Raw genomic sequence first — 13,718 nt, forward strand, 5'->3', positions numbered from 1 at the left:
CACTGAGGCTAAATGGGTATGTCTGCAGGTGCAAGGAAATGTACTTGTTACATTTCACAGGAAATGTACTTGTTACAGTATATAAAGTTTTTTAGAAATATTTTTGGGTTTTCTTCCTTCTGCAAATTAAATGGTGATGGTCAATACTTGAAACTTCAAACCTCTTGCTTTTATTTTAAATAAATTATCACATAATTTATATACTCTTTCCTTGGCTGCTGAGATCCTTAAATCAGGGCTATAGTCCTCTAATGGGGTTAGCACTCAACTATTTCTGCCCCTGCCTCTTGGTTCACCATCTGAATTGGGTGTGCTCAGGAACATGGAATAATAATTTTGAAAAATATTTTAAAATGTATAAATCAGTGCTTAGATGCCTAGAAACTCCAACTTGTAAAAACAGAAGTGGAACCTGGTTTAACCGTTCAGTTATCAGACTCGTGGCTTTAACCTCTGAACATACTCCCAAAGCAGTACCTGTGCAATGACTCTTTCTTGGCTGTAGAATAATCTCACAAATCTACAAAGACCTCTCTCCCTTCTAGGCTTCTCCCTTCCACTGCTCATTCTCATCTCAATTGTGAATTCTTCTCTACCCACCTTGTTTAAATTATTATGACTATTTATTACCTATCTCTTTTATCCCAGGTCAGTCCTTAATCCTCTTGCTCTTTCTTCATGGATGGATGGATGGAGTAAAATAAAAAGGTTTTATTATTTATTATTATATAATATGTAAATATATTTTATATAGAAAATATAAAATATATAATCATAAAAATTATTTTATTTTTTATTAATTTTTTTAAAGATTTATTTATTTATACAAGCACTGGGTACAGTCAGAAGCACAGGAGGGTAAGAGAATTCACCAGAGCAGGGAACAGAACAGGCGGACTGACGAAATACACTGCTGAGGGGAGCAGTGGGCACGGCAGGAGATGTCTGTCATGCCATGTGGGACACTCGCCAGGGATCGAACCGGCACTGCAGAGACCATGGGCAGCTTTGCAGCCCAGCGCTCAACTGCTGTGCCACCAGGGGAGGCCCAATTATTAATTTATATTTTATAAACAAAATCCAGTTTGCTGGATTTGTTGCTGGGGATAAACAGTTTGCCTGCAGCTATCAAATTAGTAAATTGAATTATCAATGTACATTCTTTTTCTAGTCCAGAGATAAAATTCATAACTGAGTGATATAAATGGACCCCTTTAGGCCTATTTCTTCATCTTTGTCTTTGGGCAAATAATGGCCCCAACCCGTAGAGTTTTTGCTAGGATTAAGTAAAATAATTCATGTAAGCACTAAATTACAGACTTCTGAACTAATAAAATTATTAATATTTTAACACCTAGACCCAAAGCAGGTGTTATCAACATATTTGGCAAATTTTATAACAAAGATTGTGACTACTACATCAATCAACTATCAGAAGGTTTGGATTTAGCACAGTCTGCTGTATGAATAATCCATCCATCTGGGTAGCACACCACAGTTCTAGATACCAGGGCCCTTTGCCTGTTCCCTGAAGACATTCAAATTTGCATCCTTAATTAGTAATCCAAAGAAACCCAGTTTGCTGCCTGCAGCCATCAGATCAGTAAATCAAAATATCAGGATATGAATCAAGTTTAACCCTAAACTAATGTTTATAGATTTACTTTTTTCCTTCTGACTATTTAATGCTCTGGATCAGCTTCTGTTTTCAAGTCTGAATAACATAAGATAGAAAGAAAACTGGGCCCTAAACTTTGCACTAGAGCACAATTGAAACTAAGGTAGCACCTACTTTAGATGGATACAAAACTTATGCTCAACTCTACTCAATGCCTTTCATATCATGTAGGGCAAAAAACAAATTCCTTGCTGTGGTTTACAAGTCCCTACAAGATCTGGCTTCCTTTTAGTTCTCTGTATTCATCTCCTCTGAGTGTCCCTCCCTCCCTTGTCAGCATTCCATATAGGCACCCAGCCACCTCAGCACTCTCTCCTTTTTCCACAATTTACTTCCTCACCTTTCAATCCTTACTGAAATATTATGATCTTAGTGCCATCTTTTCTAAATTTCAGCTCCCCATTATACACCTTATTCTTGCTCTTTCTCCTTCTCATCAGCTAACATATTACCTATGTTACTTACTTATCTGATTTGTTGTGTATTCCAGAGTTGAATGTAAATTTCATGAGAACAGAGAATTTTGTCTGTTTTGTTTTCCAAGTGTATTTCCAATGCAAAGAACAGCATCTGATACAAGGCAAACTCTCAACCCATATATATGGAGTAAATAAAATTTAAAACTAATCAATGCTAAGAAATGTTTTGGGTTTAGTAATCATGCCATCATTACTAGGCTTTAAAATGGTAGCTGTGTAGGGCCTCCCTGGTGGTGCAGGCAGTTGGACGTGCGCTGGGAAGATGTCTGCAGTCTCGAGAGCGCAGTTTTGATCTTGGCCAGTTGTGGAGATACCCACATGGTGTGGCAGACCTCTCCTGTCTCGCCTGCTGCTCTCCTCAGCAGTATATTTCAGTCAATCTGCCTATTCTGTTCCCCGCTCTGTCTCTAGTGAATCCTCTCACCTTTCACCACCCCGCCCCCCCACACACACACACCCCCTGCACATTTGTCTTGGACTCTGGTTTTTTTTTTTAAGATTTATTTGTTTGTTTGTTTATTCATTCATTCATTCAAGCACCAGGTACAGTCAGAAGTGCAGGAGGGTGGGAGAATTCACCAGAGCCAGAGTGGGGAACAGAACAGGCAGAGTGACAAAATACACTGCTGAGGGGAGCAGTGGGCGCTGCAGGAGAGGTCTGCACTCCATGTGGGACCCTCGCTGGCGGCCGGGGATTGAACCGGCGCTGCAGAGGCTGCAGGCAGCTTCGCAGCTCAGCGCTCAATCGCTGCTCCACCAGGGGAGGCCCATACCCTGGTTCTTGTATGCATGAATAAATAAATCTATTTTAAAAAATGGTAGGTGAGTATTAAAACATTGAGAGAGGAAATGAGATTTGCTTTATCCTAATCAAGACAATAGGGTAGAAGAGGCATCAATAAAACATTGACCAGTGTTGATGTTGAGGCCAAGTGAAATATACTTAGGGTTTATTTAACCACTATTGCTACTTCCATTTATTCTGAATATTTTTAAATGAAAAAAAAAATCTGAAAGCAAAGATAACTTGCTAAATAAACAAATAAATGCCATGGAGAAGACCAGGTGAATATCCAAACAGGACCTTGTGCTCATCTGTATAGGAAAGGCTCCAAATGAAGACAGAGGAATCCAGGGTAGACTGCCAAACAGACCAGGCTGGTACCCCATGCAGCTGGTACTGAAAGGCTGGTACTGTCAACCACTAAAAGTGGCTCCACTTCTTGGCATAAAACTCACATTAGCCCTATCCTCAGATAGTGCTTTTAAAAAGACAGAGGCTATATAATTTCCTGCAATGAAATAAACAGTGACCTAGACAGCCAGAAAGTACTTTTTTGGAGACCACTACATTCTCTGAAGGCAAACTACAAGGAAATCCTGATTTGTTTGGGTAACTGCTGGATATGCCTAGAATCCAGCAGGAGCTACACACAGGTGAAATTTATAGCATCTGCTCTCCACTTTAGTTACCTGGTAACAGTACCTGATATTTAATTACTATTGCCTGGGCCAAACCCCATACCACAGTTGAATTGGTCCTGATTGGAACCCAGGCAAAGATTGACTGTAATTTGCAAGATCTCAATCACTGTCCTATGATGAAATCAAACAAGGTCTCCTTTTTATGTGCAAATTGCTTTAGCAAATTAAAAGGCAAAAACTTTTCATTGTACTACATAAGCATGGCATTTGCAAATGCTTATTCTAGTGCGCTTACAGACAGACTGTTTTTCTTAAGACCAAAACATCCTTTAAAAAAAAAAAAAAAAAAAAAGATTTTAAGACTAGTGTACTTGAGAATCACCTGCAGTAAACTTAGCACATTGTAGGTGCTAACTCAGTAGGGCTGGGTGGGGTCAGGCAACATTTCTAGCATGCTCTCCAGCCATGCCCAAGCTGGTAGTGGGCAAACCACATTTTATGAGTCACAAAACTGTAAGATAACAGCTCTACATGATTCTGCCACTAAAAAGCTCCTTAGAAATTGTCTACTTATGAGAAACCAACTATCTGCAAAATAATACCCTCATTGTTCTGTGAAAAAATAACTTCACAGGAATGACAACTGTTTCACTAGATGGGACATGAGCAAAATGAGGTTTGACATGAGAAAGCAGCAAAAATGTTCTTGTAACTGTCTATTGTCAGGGCCTAGCCATGTTCAAAAGCTTTAAAGGGATAAACAGCAAATGCACAACCAGCTTCAACCAAATTCAATCTTTTGTAGAAAAAGACCCTCTCCCTACCATATGCAGAAGTGGACACATTAGTCTAATGAACCACCTGAACAGTTTGCATCACACATTGCTCAGACCAAGCACCTTCACAGAACGCCAGACAATACAGACAACACCCAAGTCTCAAAACAAGATCTGACCTTTGGGTAACTTGCACATAACACTCCTCTTACTGTGTGGTTTCCCATAGTTTAGGAGCTATACCTGAAACAAGAAAACACTTGATAAGTGACTAAACCTAGGTTACAGGCACTAATGCCCAGAGCAGCAAAACAAAAGCTATTTTCAAGTAAACGCAAAAAGACCAATAAAAACCATGAGTTACAGCTGTTTTAAAGAGAAAGTGGGTGGCTCTTAGAAGAGCCTTTGAGTTGAGATGGGTCAGCACTGAGACAAGTTTACGCCCTCTCCCCGCGGATGCGGCGCGCCAGCTGGATGTCCTTGGGCATGATGGTGACGCGCTTGGCGTGGATGGCGCACAGGTTGGTGTCCTCGAACAGCCCCACCAGGTAGGCCTCGCACGCCTCCTGCAGCGCCATCACGGCCGAGCTCTGGAAGCGCAGGTCGGTCTTGAAGTCCTGCGCGATCTCGCGCACCAGCCGCTGGAACGGCAGCTTGCGGATCAGCAGCTCCGTGGACTTCTGGTAGCGGCGGATCTCGCGCAGCGCCACGGTGCCCGGCCGGTAGCGGTGGGGCTTCTTCACGCCGCCCGTGGCCGGCGCGCTCTTGCGGGCCGCCTTGGTGGCCAGCTGCTTGCGGGGCGCCTTGCCGCCGGTGGACTTGCGAGCGGTTTGTTTGGTACGTGCCATTTCAGCAACAGCGAGGGAACCGTTAAGCTCTCAAACAAACCCTGGAGGCTGCCTTTATATATACTCAGGAACATTCTGATTGGCCTGGCGCTTTTTCAAAAGTCCCGCGCAACCAACGTATTGGTTGAAGAGTCTAGGAAACTGATTGGGTGAATTACGTCACATTGCAACCTAGTTACTTTCAAGATGAGCTAATTCACCGTGTCTCAAATTGTATACAAGGGTTTGTGGATCTTGGAAGATAACCAATTCTTCAGAGACGTGTGTGTGTGTGTGTGTAAAGGGAACTGAGATACCAAAGATTATACTTTGAGATCAGTCTATCTGTATTGCTCTTTATCAAACCTTTATTTTGTGTCAACAGAAACTCGTGTAGCCAGGATTGCTCCTTCACCCCGTGAAACCTTTGATGTATAAGGCCAGAGTCCTGGGAGGAGTATTTAGGGAATCAGGTAACGCTCATGGCTCGGGGTTCAAGAGCAAGTCTGCAACAAATGTTCACTTGACTTCCCTACGGTGACCCAAAGGGTACTTTGCCTCAATTAAAAATTTGAAAAGCCAGCGCAGACTGTGGACTTGCTAAGGGTTCTTTTTGCTTTTGTGACTCAATATCCCAAGGTAAACTGCCCTTGTATGTTTCCCTCTAAAGGATTTTTTAGAGAAATGCTAATAATGAAAGAACACTGCCTATTCAAGGTTTCCAGACACTTGTAGCTTAATTTTTCCCCAATTGTACCTAACTCCTTGAGATACTAAGCTTTTCCCTGTTACTATATTCATGCATCACTAATAAAGCCGGCAGCTTGTGGATTAAGTATGGTGATCACACACATGCGTAGTAAACAGAATATATCAGTTACATGCTTTTTGTGAAAATGTGGACGGCTCTGAAAAGAGCCTTTGGGTTAAAGAAAAGGTGGCAACTGCATACACTGATGTTAATTCATTCACTTCCCCTTGGCCTTGTGGTGGCTCTCGGTCTTCTTGGGCAGCAGCACGGCCTGGATGTTGGGCAGGACGCCGCCCTGCGCGATCGTCACCTTGCCCAGCAGCTTGTTGAGCTCCTCGTCGTTGCGGATGGCCAGCTGCAGGTGGCGCGGGATGATGCGCGTCTTCTTGTTGTCGCGCGCCGCGTTGCCCGCCAGCTCCAGGATCTCGGCCGTCAGGTACTCCAGCACCGCGGCCAGGTACACCGGCGCGCCGGCGCCCACGCGCTCGGAGTAGTTGCCCTTGCGCAGCAGGCGGTGCACGCGGCCCACGGGGAACTGCAGCCCGGCCCGCGACGAGCGCGTCTTAGCCTTGGCGCGCGCCTTGCCGCCCTGCTTGCCGCGCCCAGACATAACGTCGGAATAAGAGCTGTTCAGCTAAAAAGAAACCTCCCAGAACGCGAGAAGCTGGGTAATTATACTCTGCCACGGTTTGGTAAAAAAGTCTGTGCTAGTGGGCCACAGATCTCAGCCAATCAAAACACGAATCTGAAAGAAGACACCGCCTCTAATTTACATAAGACTTAGAGTTGAAAGGTCAAATTTTTTTTAAGAGGGCGCTTACAGAAGAGCCAATGAGAGTTTGGAATAAAAAAGGGCCAATCAGAGGTTAAGATACTGAATAAGCCAATCAGAAGTTATAGTTCTGCAATCCCTAATTTGCATATACACCAAAGAAATATGAAAGCCGGGAGCTGGGGGCGTATTTTGCTCGTAGTCACTGAGAAGCGGCGCCATGCCTGAGCCGGCCAAGTCCGCGCCCGCGCCCAAGAAGGGCTCCAAGAAGGCGGTGACCAAGGCGCAGAAGAAGGACGGCAAGAAGCGCAAGCGCAGCCGCAAGGAGAGCTACTCGGTGTACGTGTACAAGGTGCTGAAGCAGGTGCACCCCGACACGGGCATCTCGTCCAAGGCCATGGGCATCATGAACTCGTTCGTCAACGACATCTTCGAGCGCATCGCGGGCGAGGCGTCCCGCCTGGCGCACTACAACAAGCGCTCGACCATCACGTCGCGGGAGATCCAGACGGCCGTGCGCCTGCTGCTGCCCGGGGAGCTGGCCAAGCACGCCGTGTCCGAGGGCACCAAGGCCGTCACCAAGTACACCAGCTCCAAGTAAACGTGCAGCCAAAGGTACACCAACGATTCAAAAGGCTCTTTTAAGAGCCGCCCACGCTGTCTCCTAAAGGTCTGTAACCCTAAAGATTTGAGATGTGGTTAGAGCAATCAACGTGGCTTATAATTTCGGTAGATATTATATCTTAACAGCATGTAGAACTGCAAGGAATAAACCTGCATGTTACTTAATTCAGTACGTTTTCCACGGGTACCCTAGTTGGGAGCTGCTAAGGAGTCATTTTCTGACTTCATCTCGTCTAGGATGACTCCTCCACATGAGGTGTTTTGTTTTTTATTTTGTCAAGCCTGTACTTCTAAGACAGTAACCAGAGGAAAACCTGGGAGTTTTGAGGAGTCCTAGATCCGAACAAAAGTGAGAAAAAATCGAGGAATGAAAGCGAAACCGTTTTCTGTAACAGCTTTAGATTGATTTGAACTACCTGTGGTGAATAACTCGGCGTTTCTAAAACAGCAGTGCAGTGCCAGGCACGCCTTCCCCATCCTTCCAAATACATTTCTTCACGCAAATGTGTTCTTCATTTAACCTTACCCAGTATTTTCTTTTGACAAAGTCAGGAATTTTGTAATTGAGGTTTTCTCCTCGATTTACTGTGCAAGAGTGTTAGGAACCAACAGGATAACCTGAGGGAAGGAAAGAAGTGAAAGTCTCCAGTGTTACATAATTACTCCAACAGCCTCTGATTCCCAGGGCCTGAGGCTATAGGTTGTCAGCCCCTGAATTTAAATTCCAAGGGCTCCCTGAGTTAGCCCTACACCTCCGAGTCCTGGAATGACCACCTCCACAATTTCATTTCCTGAGATTTTATGTAAAAGAAAAAGATTACAAAGTTAACATTTGTTTGGCCCTCCCTTGGCTTAGTACTGATTTTATCCCACAATTATCTCTTGTGAAATGGAATCTCCTCTTTTATATGTAAGTCATGTGAAGAATAAAGTTAATAGCTTTCCCCTTACAGAAATAGAGCTGGAATCTAAATTTTTGTCTAATTTTGCACGTTTCTACATCATATTGACAAGACTTTTTCTCAAGCAGGAAACGAGTTGCAATCATAGGAACAGGGAAACTTCAGGCACAAAATTTAAAAAAAAAAAAAACAGCATTAGAATAAGTAAAATTGGCTTGAAGTTACATGTTCTTTGAGACACAGTAACGTACTTACATCAATCAGATTCTTTCAAAAATAGATATATTGAAAAAAATCTGATGTAAGGACTTTGTTGTCTTTGTGCAATATATACATATATATTGGGAGAGAAATTTTGATTTGGAAGCTAAGGATCACCTGATACCAAATTTAATTTGAGCACTGTGAGGTTGGAGGGTATTAACTGTAAAACTGAGTTTAGAAATCTCATTTTCCATTTATTAGCCATATAGCTTTTTTTTTTTTTTTTTTTTTATAGAGGCATGTTTTATTTATTTATTTGTTTGTTCGTTTGTTTTGTTTGTACATGCACTGGGTACAGTCAGAAGCGCGGGAGGGTGAGAGAATTCACCAGAGCCAGAGCGGGGAGCAGAGCAGGCAGAAGGACCGAAGTACACTGCTGAGGGGAGCAGCGGGCGGCAGGAGAGGTCTGCGCGCCATGTGGGACCCTCCTCCGGTGGCCGGGAGCAGCCGGGAATCGAACCGGCGCCGCAGAGGCAGCGGGCAGCCTCGCAACCCAGCGCTCAACCGCTGCGCCACCGGGGAGGCCCCAGCCATATAGCTTTATTTGTAAGTTCTACATAGCAGATTTCTGTGAATGTTAAGTCACTCAATTTTGTAAGTGGTCTTGAGAACTTCCTTAAACCCCATATATAATTAAGGCATTCATTTCTTGTTTCCCAAATTTAATTTCAAATATATTTCAAAATCTTGTATTCAAGAGAAGCAATAAACAAACATGGGTGAAGAGGGGATACCAGGGCATGCCACCATCATGGCATGTTCTAATGCTGAGTTTGGGCAAATTATTTAAACCCTCTGTGATCATTTCCTGGCCTCTAAAATGGGAATAGTTAGTAACTACTACAGGGCATTGGTGAGGTGACCGAAAAGAACACTGGTACAGCACTTACAAAAGTGTGTGCACACACAAGTCCTCCAAAATAGCAGTGGCTAAATTCTCTGGCTGAATCAATAGGGATGAATCTCAAAATCCTGAGGTCCTGAACACTGGACTGCAAAATCTACAAGCATTTGACAGCAATTAGGGTTCCTTGTCTGGCAGTGTGAATAACAATCCAAACCACTTCTAATAGTCCAAACTTCAGCACCATCAACCTAGTGCCTGTGGCTTCCCAGCTCAGGGAACGTGTGGCTTCTTTAACATGGGATTTCTCAGGCCTCCCTAGAACTAGGGGTGCACCATTTAATGTTCAGATGTGTTAGAGTATAAGAAGGGGGCACTGGAACTCACAAAAGAGCAGTTTAGTAATTTTTTTCTTCCTTTTCCTCTCATGTCTCCTGCTTCCTTTGCCTAATCTCACAGCAGTCTGACCAGAACGAGAATCCTCTTCAGAAAAGCAGCTACACTTTTATTAGTTTGAAGAGATTTAAAAAAAGATCACTGTCCACCAAAAAAAAGCAAAAGCAACCCCCCTAAAACTGTTCCAAAGTTGCCAACCATTTAGATTACTGTCAATTTTCTAAAAACTGTCCTTTTACCACCAAAAAATTTATACTCAAGAAACCTTTACACCAAAGTTGGTTCTTCATACCATCAGCTGAACTCATTTTTAATAGTAAGAAAAATTTACTACACTGACATACTTCTCATTTTGACTCATTGGATGAAGATTTGGGAACCACTGATTTGTTTAAATCACTTCATTTCAAAGTTGAAAAAAGTGCCCCTGAATTAGCTCTGCTAATCAGAGTTGGGGGCAAGATCAAAGCAATTTTTGTTTTACTATTTCCCCTAAAATTGTGTCTTCACTTTCTCATGTTTCAAAACTTATATTCTATTGTTATAAGTAGTCCATACATTTATTAATGTTACTAATAAAGTTGTTTTGAAGTAGTTCATATACAACAAAAATTGTATTTAATATTTTATTAAGAGTAGTCTGGGTTTTTTAAAAGGGAACAAAGCAAACATCAGCCAGAGAATATATAGATGAATTATGACAAAATCAAGCATAATCCTACAAACCGTGAAAACAAGTGTGCTTTAGCCACATGTGACAACATGGCAACTCCATGTTCCCTGAATAAATTGATTCCCAGAAACTAGATGGATTGTGAAACTGTCCGTGTATTTAGGCCAGATGTACTACTGTAAACAGCCCTAAAATCCCGGTGATTAACCATAATAAAGGCTTACGTTTGTTTATACAGTTTATTGACTGAGGGTCACTTAATGCTCTAATTCATCCTATGAACCAGGCTAAAGGAATATTAAAGTTTCTGCTCAGCAGTGGCACATGACATTTTCACTCACAGGCAAACCTAATTGACACAAAGCAAAATCCTCTTACCAAGTGTAGCTGCAAATTTTTGGAACAATAAGACATTTCCACAGGTACTATGTTTCCATAGCAAAAATGAAACAAAGCAATATATTATTTAAGTATAAATGCCTGTGAATTTTGAAAGAGAAGGAACAAAGACCAAATTCAGGGCCATGATTACCCCTGGTGGGGTAGCAGGAAGGTTAGTTTAGATCAAACCAATATATTGGTAATATGTGTATACCACGTTGCCAATTGGGTTCAAGTAGGGTAATCATATAACCCTTTATAACTGTATATGTAACTAATGTGTACTTTTTCTATATCTAGAACTATAAATTGCAAAGGCTTATGCATTACAATTTCCTAATAAACAATATATATAAATATTCTAGAGGAAAAGTCACTTTATCATTCCCAAAAAGAACTTTAAGCTATTAAATGTTGCTTGTATTAGAAATTTGTTTATAAGAAAGAAAAATCACCCCTTAAGCTCCAAAAGTCTGTAGGTGCTCAGAAAGACAATGTAGGCTACTTTGCCAAAATCACTGCAGATCATTTATATCACTGCAGTCTTTCTTTCTGCAACGTCTTTTCCACACACTGAAGTCTTTTATTTTTGTAAACTCATGTACACTCATCCACCAGGCACTTGAAAGTTCAGGTCAGGTTCATTCTAGTGGGGAAAGAGAGATAAGCACATAAACACAATGTGCTAAGCACAGCTGGCTTTGTAAAAGATAACATGTTCCATAATCAGAAAAAAATTATGGGGGTGGGGGGGAACCAAACAAAAACCACTCGCACAGCACCCTGTTGTCTGGATTAAAGTCCAAACTCCTATAACTGGCCTGGCAGCCTCCAAGATTTGGCACCAACTTCTGACCCAAGCAACTGCTACCGCTTCTGGCATGGACCTGAATTACACTCCTCTGACAGACTGTATACTGTTCCAGTCCTGCTTCATTTTTTGTGGGTGTGTCTGTTGATTTTCTAAATAGACTGTGATGTGAAACAGGCGCTGTGTTGCTGAACTAGAAAGCAGAGGCATAGCGTCCCAATTTCAGGTACATAGACTAGAAAGTGGGGCTGCATAGGCCACTGGAAGAACTTTAGCCTTTACTCTGAAATGAGAGCCATTGGAGGGTATTCAGCAGAATGGCCTAACCTGATTTACTCTTTATTGCAATCTCTCTGGCTGCTGTGTGAAGAATCAGAGAGCAAGAGGAAGAAGGGGCTACAGTAACAAAGGTGAGAAAGGACAGTGGCTTGGTCAGATTAGTAGCAGTGGGAAGGAGAAATACTTGGATTCTATTTTTTAAAGTCAGGGCTGACAGGACTTACTGATGGATTTGAGGTGGTGTGTGAAAGAAAAAGACAAAAATGACTCCAGCTGAAAGACTGGCATTGCCAGTGACCAAAACAAGATGATGACAAGAGTTGTTTTGAGAGGTTATATCAGAAATTAGGCCCTATTTAAGTTAGAAATGGGTATTAATGGGCTTCCAAGTAGAGATGTCAAGTAGGTACGTGGATCTCTGCACCTGGAGTTCAGGGGAAACCTTTTGGAATTAATGATTTCATCTTCATGCTGACAATGAAACACCAGTTCAACAGACTGAGACACTCGCATTCGTAAGGTCAAAGAGAGACAAAAGTTCTCTTGTCTAAGAGATCAGAAGTCACTGAAACTAGGGCAAGCAAAAAGGCAGCATTAGACTTAAGGCACTTAAATTGAACTCCATGAATAGGCTTCAGCAGGCCTGAGAACACCTTTGAATAGCTTGCAAAATATGTGGGAAGGGTGAGTGCACCCTGGGCGGCACACATGTATATATCACTGGATCTCCAAAGTGATCTCCCTGTCACTTTAACTTGATTATTTGCATACTCATTCTTGAGGGCTTTCCCCTGCACCTGTAAAACATGGATATTTATTCCAGGTGTTCTTCAAATCAAAGGGGAAAAGAATAACAGAAGAAAGCACTGTAAGTTATAAATCCACCTATCATGAAAACAGGAAGCATTCCTTATTTACATGACCTAAGGCTCAGTTCTTTAACTGTTTCTCTTCATTATGAACCCTTTTTCCTAAGAGATTTCAGCAGGTCTTGTGGATTCTTTACTCTCAGGGCAGTTATATTCTCACAACTCTCAATTATAATTCCAGCCCAGACCTCCTCCCTAAACAGCACACTCATTTATCTAATTGTCTATGTTGTATCCTCCTTTTATAGATGTAAAAGTATTTTAAACTCTGCATCTCCAAAACTAAGCCTGGACTTCTCTCCAAAACTTGCTCCTTCCATCTTTTCCATGTTAGTAACTGGCACCTCCATTCCAGTTGCTATGCCTAACATTATTGAAATTATCCAGTTAGGTTTTCAGTCTGTCATACTGTTAGGGGGAAAAGGATGCCCTAAAGCTAATTCCATACAGGCTTTGTGGACTCCAACCCCACCCCAGGCCAAAGCCAAAGACACTGGGAACTCCAAATCCCATCCCCACCAAAGGGAAGGTGGCTGGGACCTGAGGGTGGGGTTAAGCAGCCAGGTTGGTATAAAGCCAGACACGTGGGCTTTGGGGGGTTCCCCCATTTTGGCTCTCCACCAGCTCGCAGCGTCCGGCCAGCTCTGAGAGTGTTTTTTGGGTTTCCAGGTTGGCGGATCGGGTAGGACGCATTAAAGACTTTATTTCCCTATTTTCTCCCTGAGTTGTACATTTTCCTTCTTCCCTTTTCCCTTGGAAATAAACCTTTTATTAACCTTTTGTGTATGCCTGTAGTGGAGTATTAATAAGTCCCTTTTAAGGGCGCAGGTGAGGACCCACAGCCAGGCAACCCGTTCAATATCGGGGCTGCCCTATAACAGTACACTTTGCTAACCAGCTCAGAAAAACTATCAACCCTACCATAGAAAGATAGTTTCCAGCCACTCTCACAGGTTCCACCATTAAC

At 42.5% G+C, this 13,718-nt stretch overlaps 3 protein-coding genes across 3 annotated transcripts; 1 reads left to right on the plus strand and 2 right to left on the minus strand.

Annotated features, from left to right (window-relative positions):
- Positions 1-4,740: 4,740 nt before the first annotated feature.
- Positions 4,741-5,228, minus strand: LOC119251834 (histone H3.1). Its single transcript, XM_037519129.2, has one exon. The coding sequence runs from the start codon at positions 5,204-5,206 to the stop codon at positions 4,796-4,798; it is 411 nt and encodes a 136-aa protein (XP_037375026.1). The 5' UTR covers positions 5,207-5,228; the 3' UTR covers positions 4,741-4,795.
- An 850-nt stretch (positions 5,229-6,078) lies between these two features.
- On the minus strand, positions 6,079-6,561 carry LOC119251859 (histone H2A type 1-D). The gene has a single exon (XM_037519152.2). It carries the CDS (start codon positions 6,544-6,546, stop codon positions 6,154-6,156), a length of 393 nt encoding a protein of 130 aa, XP_037375049.1. The 5' UTR covers positions 6,547-6,561; the 3' UTR covers positions 6,079-6,153.
- Positions 6,562-6,891: 330 nt separating this feature from the next.
- LOC119251843 (histone H2B type 1-C/E/F/G/I) lies at positions 6,892-7,348 on the plus strand. The gene has a single exon (XM_037519138.2). The coding sequence runs from the start codon at positions 6,929-6,931 to the stop codon at positions 7,307-7,309; it is 381 nt and encodes a 126-aa protein (XP_037375035.1). The 5' UTR covers positions 6,892-6,928; the 3' UTR covers positions 7,310-7,348.
- Positions 7,349-13,718: the final 6,370 nt, after the last annotated feature.

The sequence above is a fragment of the Talpa occidentalis genome, unplaced genomic scaffold, assembly GCF_014898055.3.
Source record: "Talpa occidentalis isolate TD23 unplaced genomic scaffold, MPIMG_talOcc4v2.1 talOcc4.2, whole genome shotgun sequence".
Taxonomy (NCBI): Eukaryota; Metazoa; Chordata; class Mammalia; order Eulipotyphla; family Talpidae; genus Talpa; species Talpa occidentalis.

Bases quoted from the DNA above. Each gene is read 5' to 3' on its own strand.
- LOC119251843 (XM_037519138.2), top strand. From the start codon at position 6,929: ATGCCTGAGCCGGCCAAGTCCGCGCCCGCGCCCAAGAAGGGCTCCAAG.
- LOC119251834 (XM_037519129.2), bottom strand. From the start codon at position 5,206: ATGGCACGTACCAAACAAACCGCTCGCAAGTCCACCGGCGGCAAGGCG.
- LOC119251859 (XM_037519152.2), bottom strand. From the start codon at position 6,546: ATGTCTGGGCGCGGCAAGCAGGGCGGCAAGGCGCGCGCCAAGGCTAAG.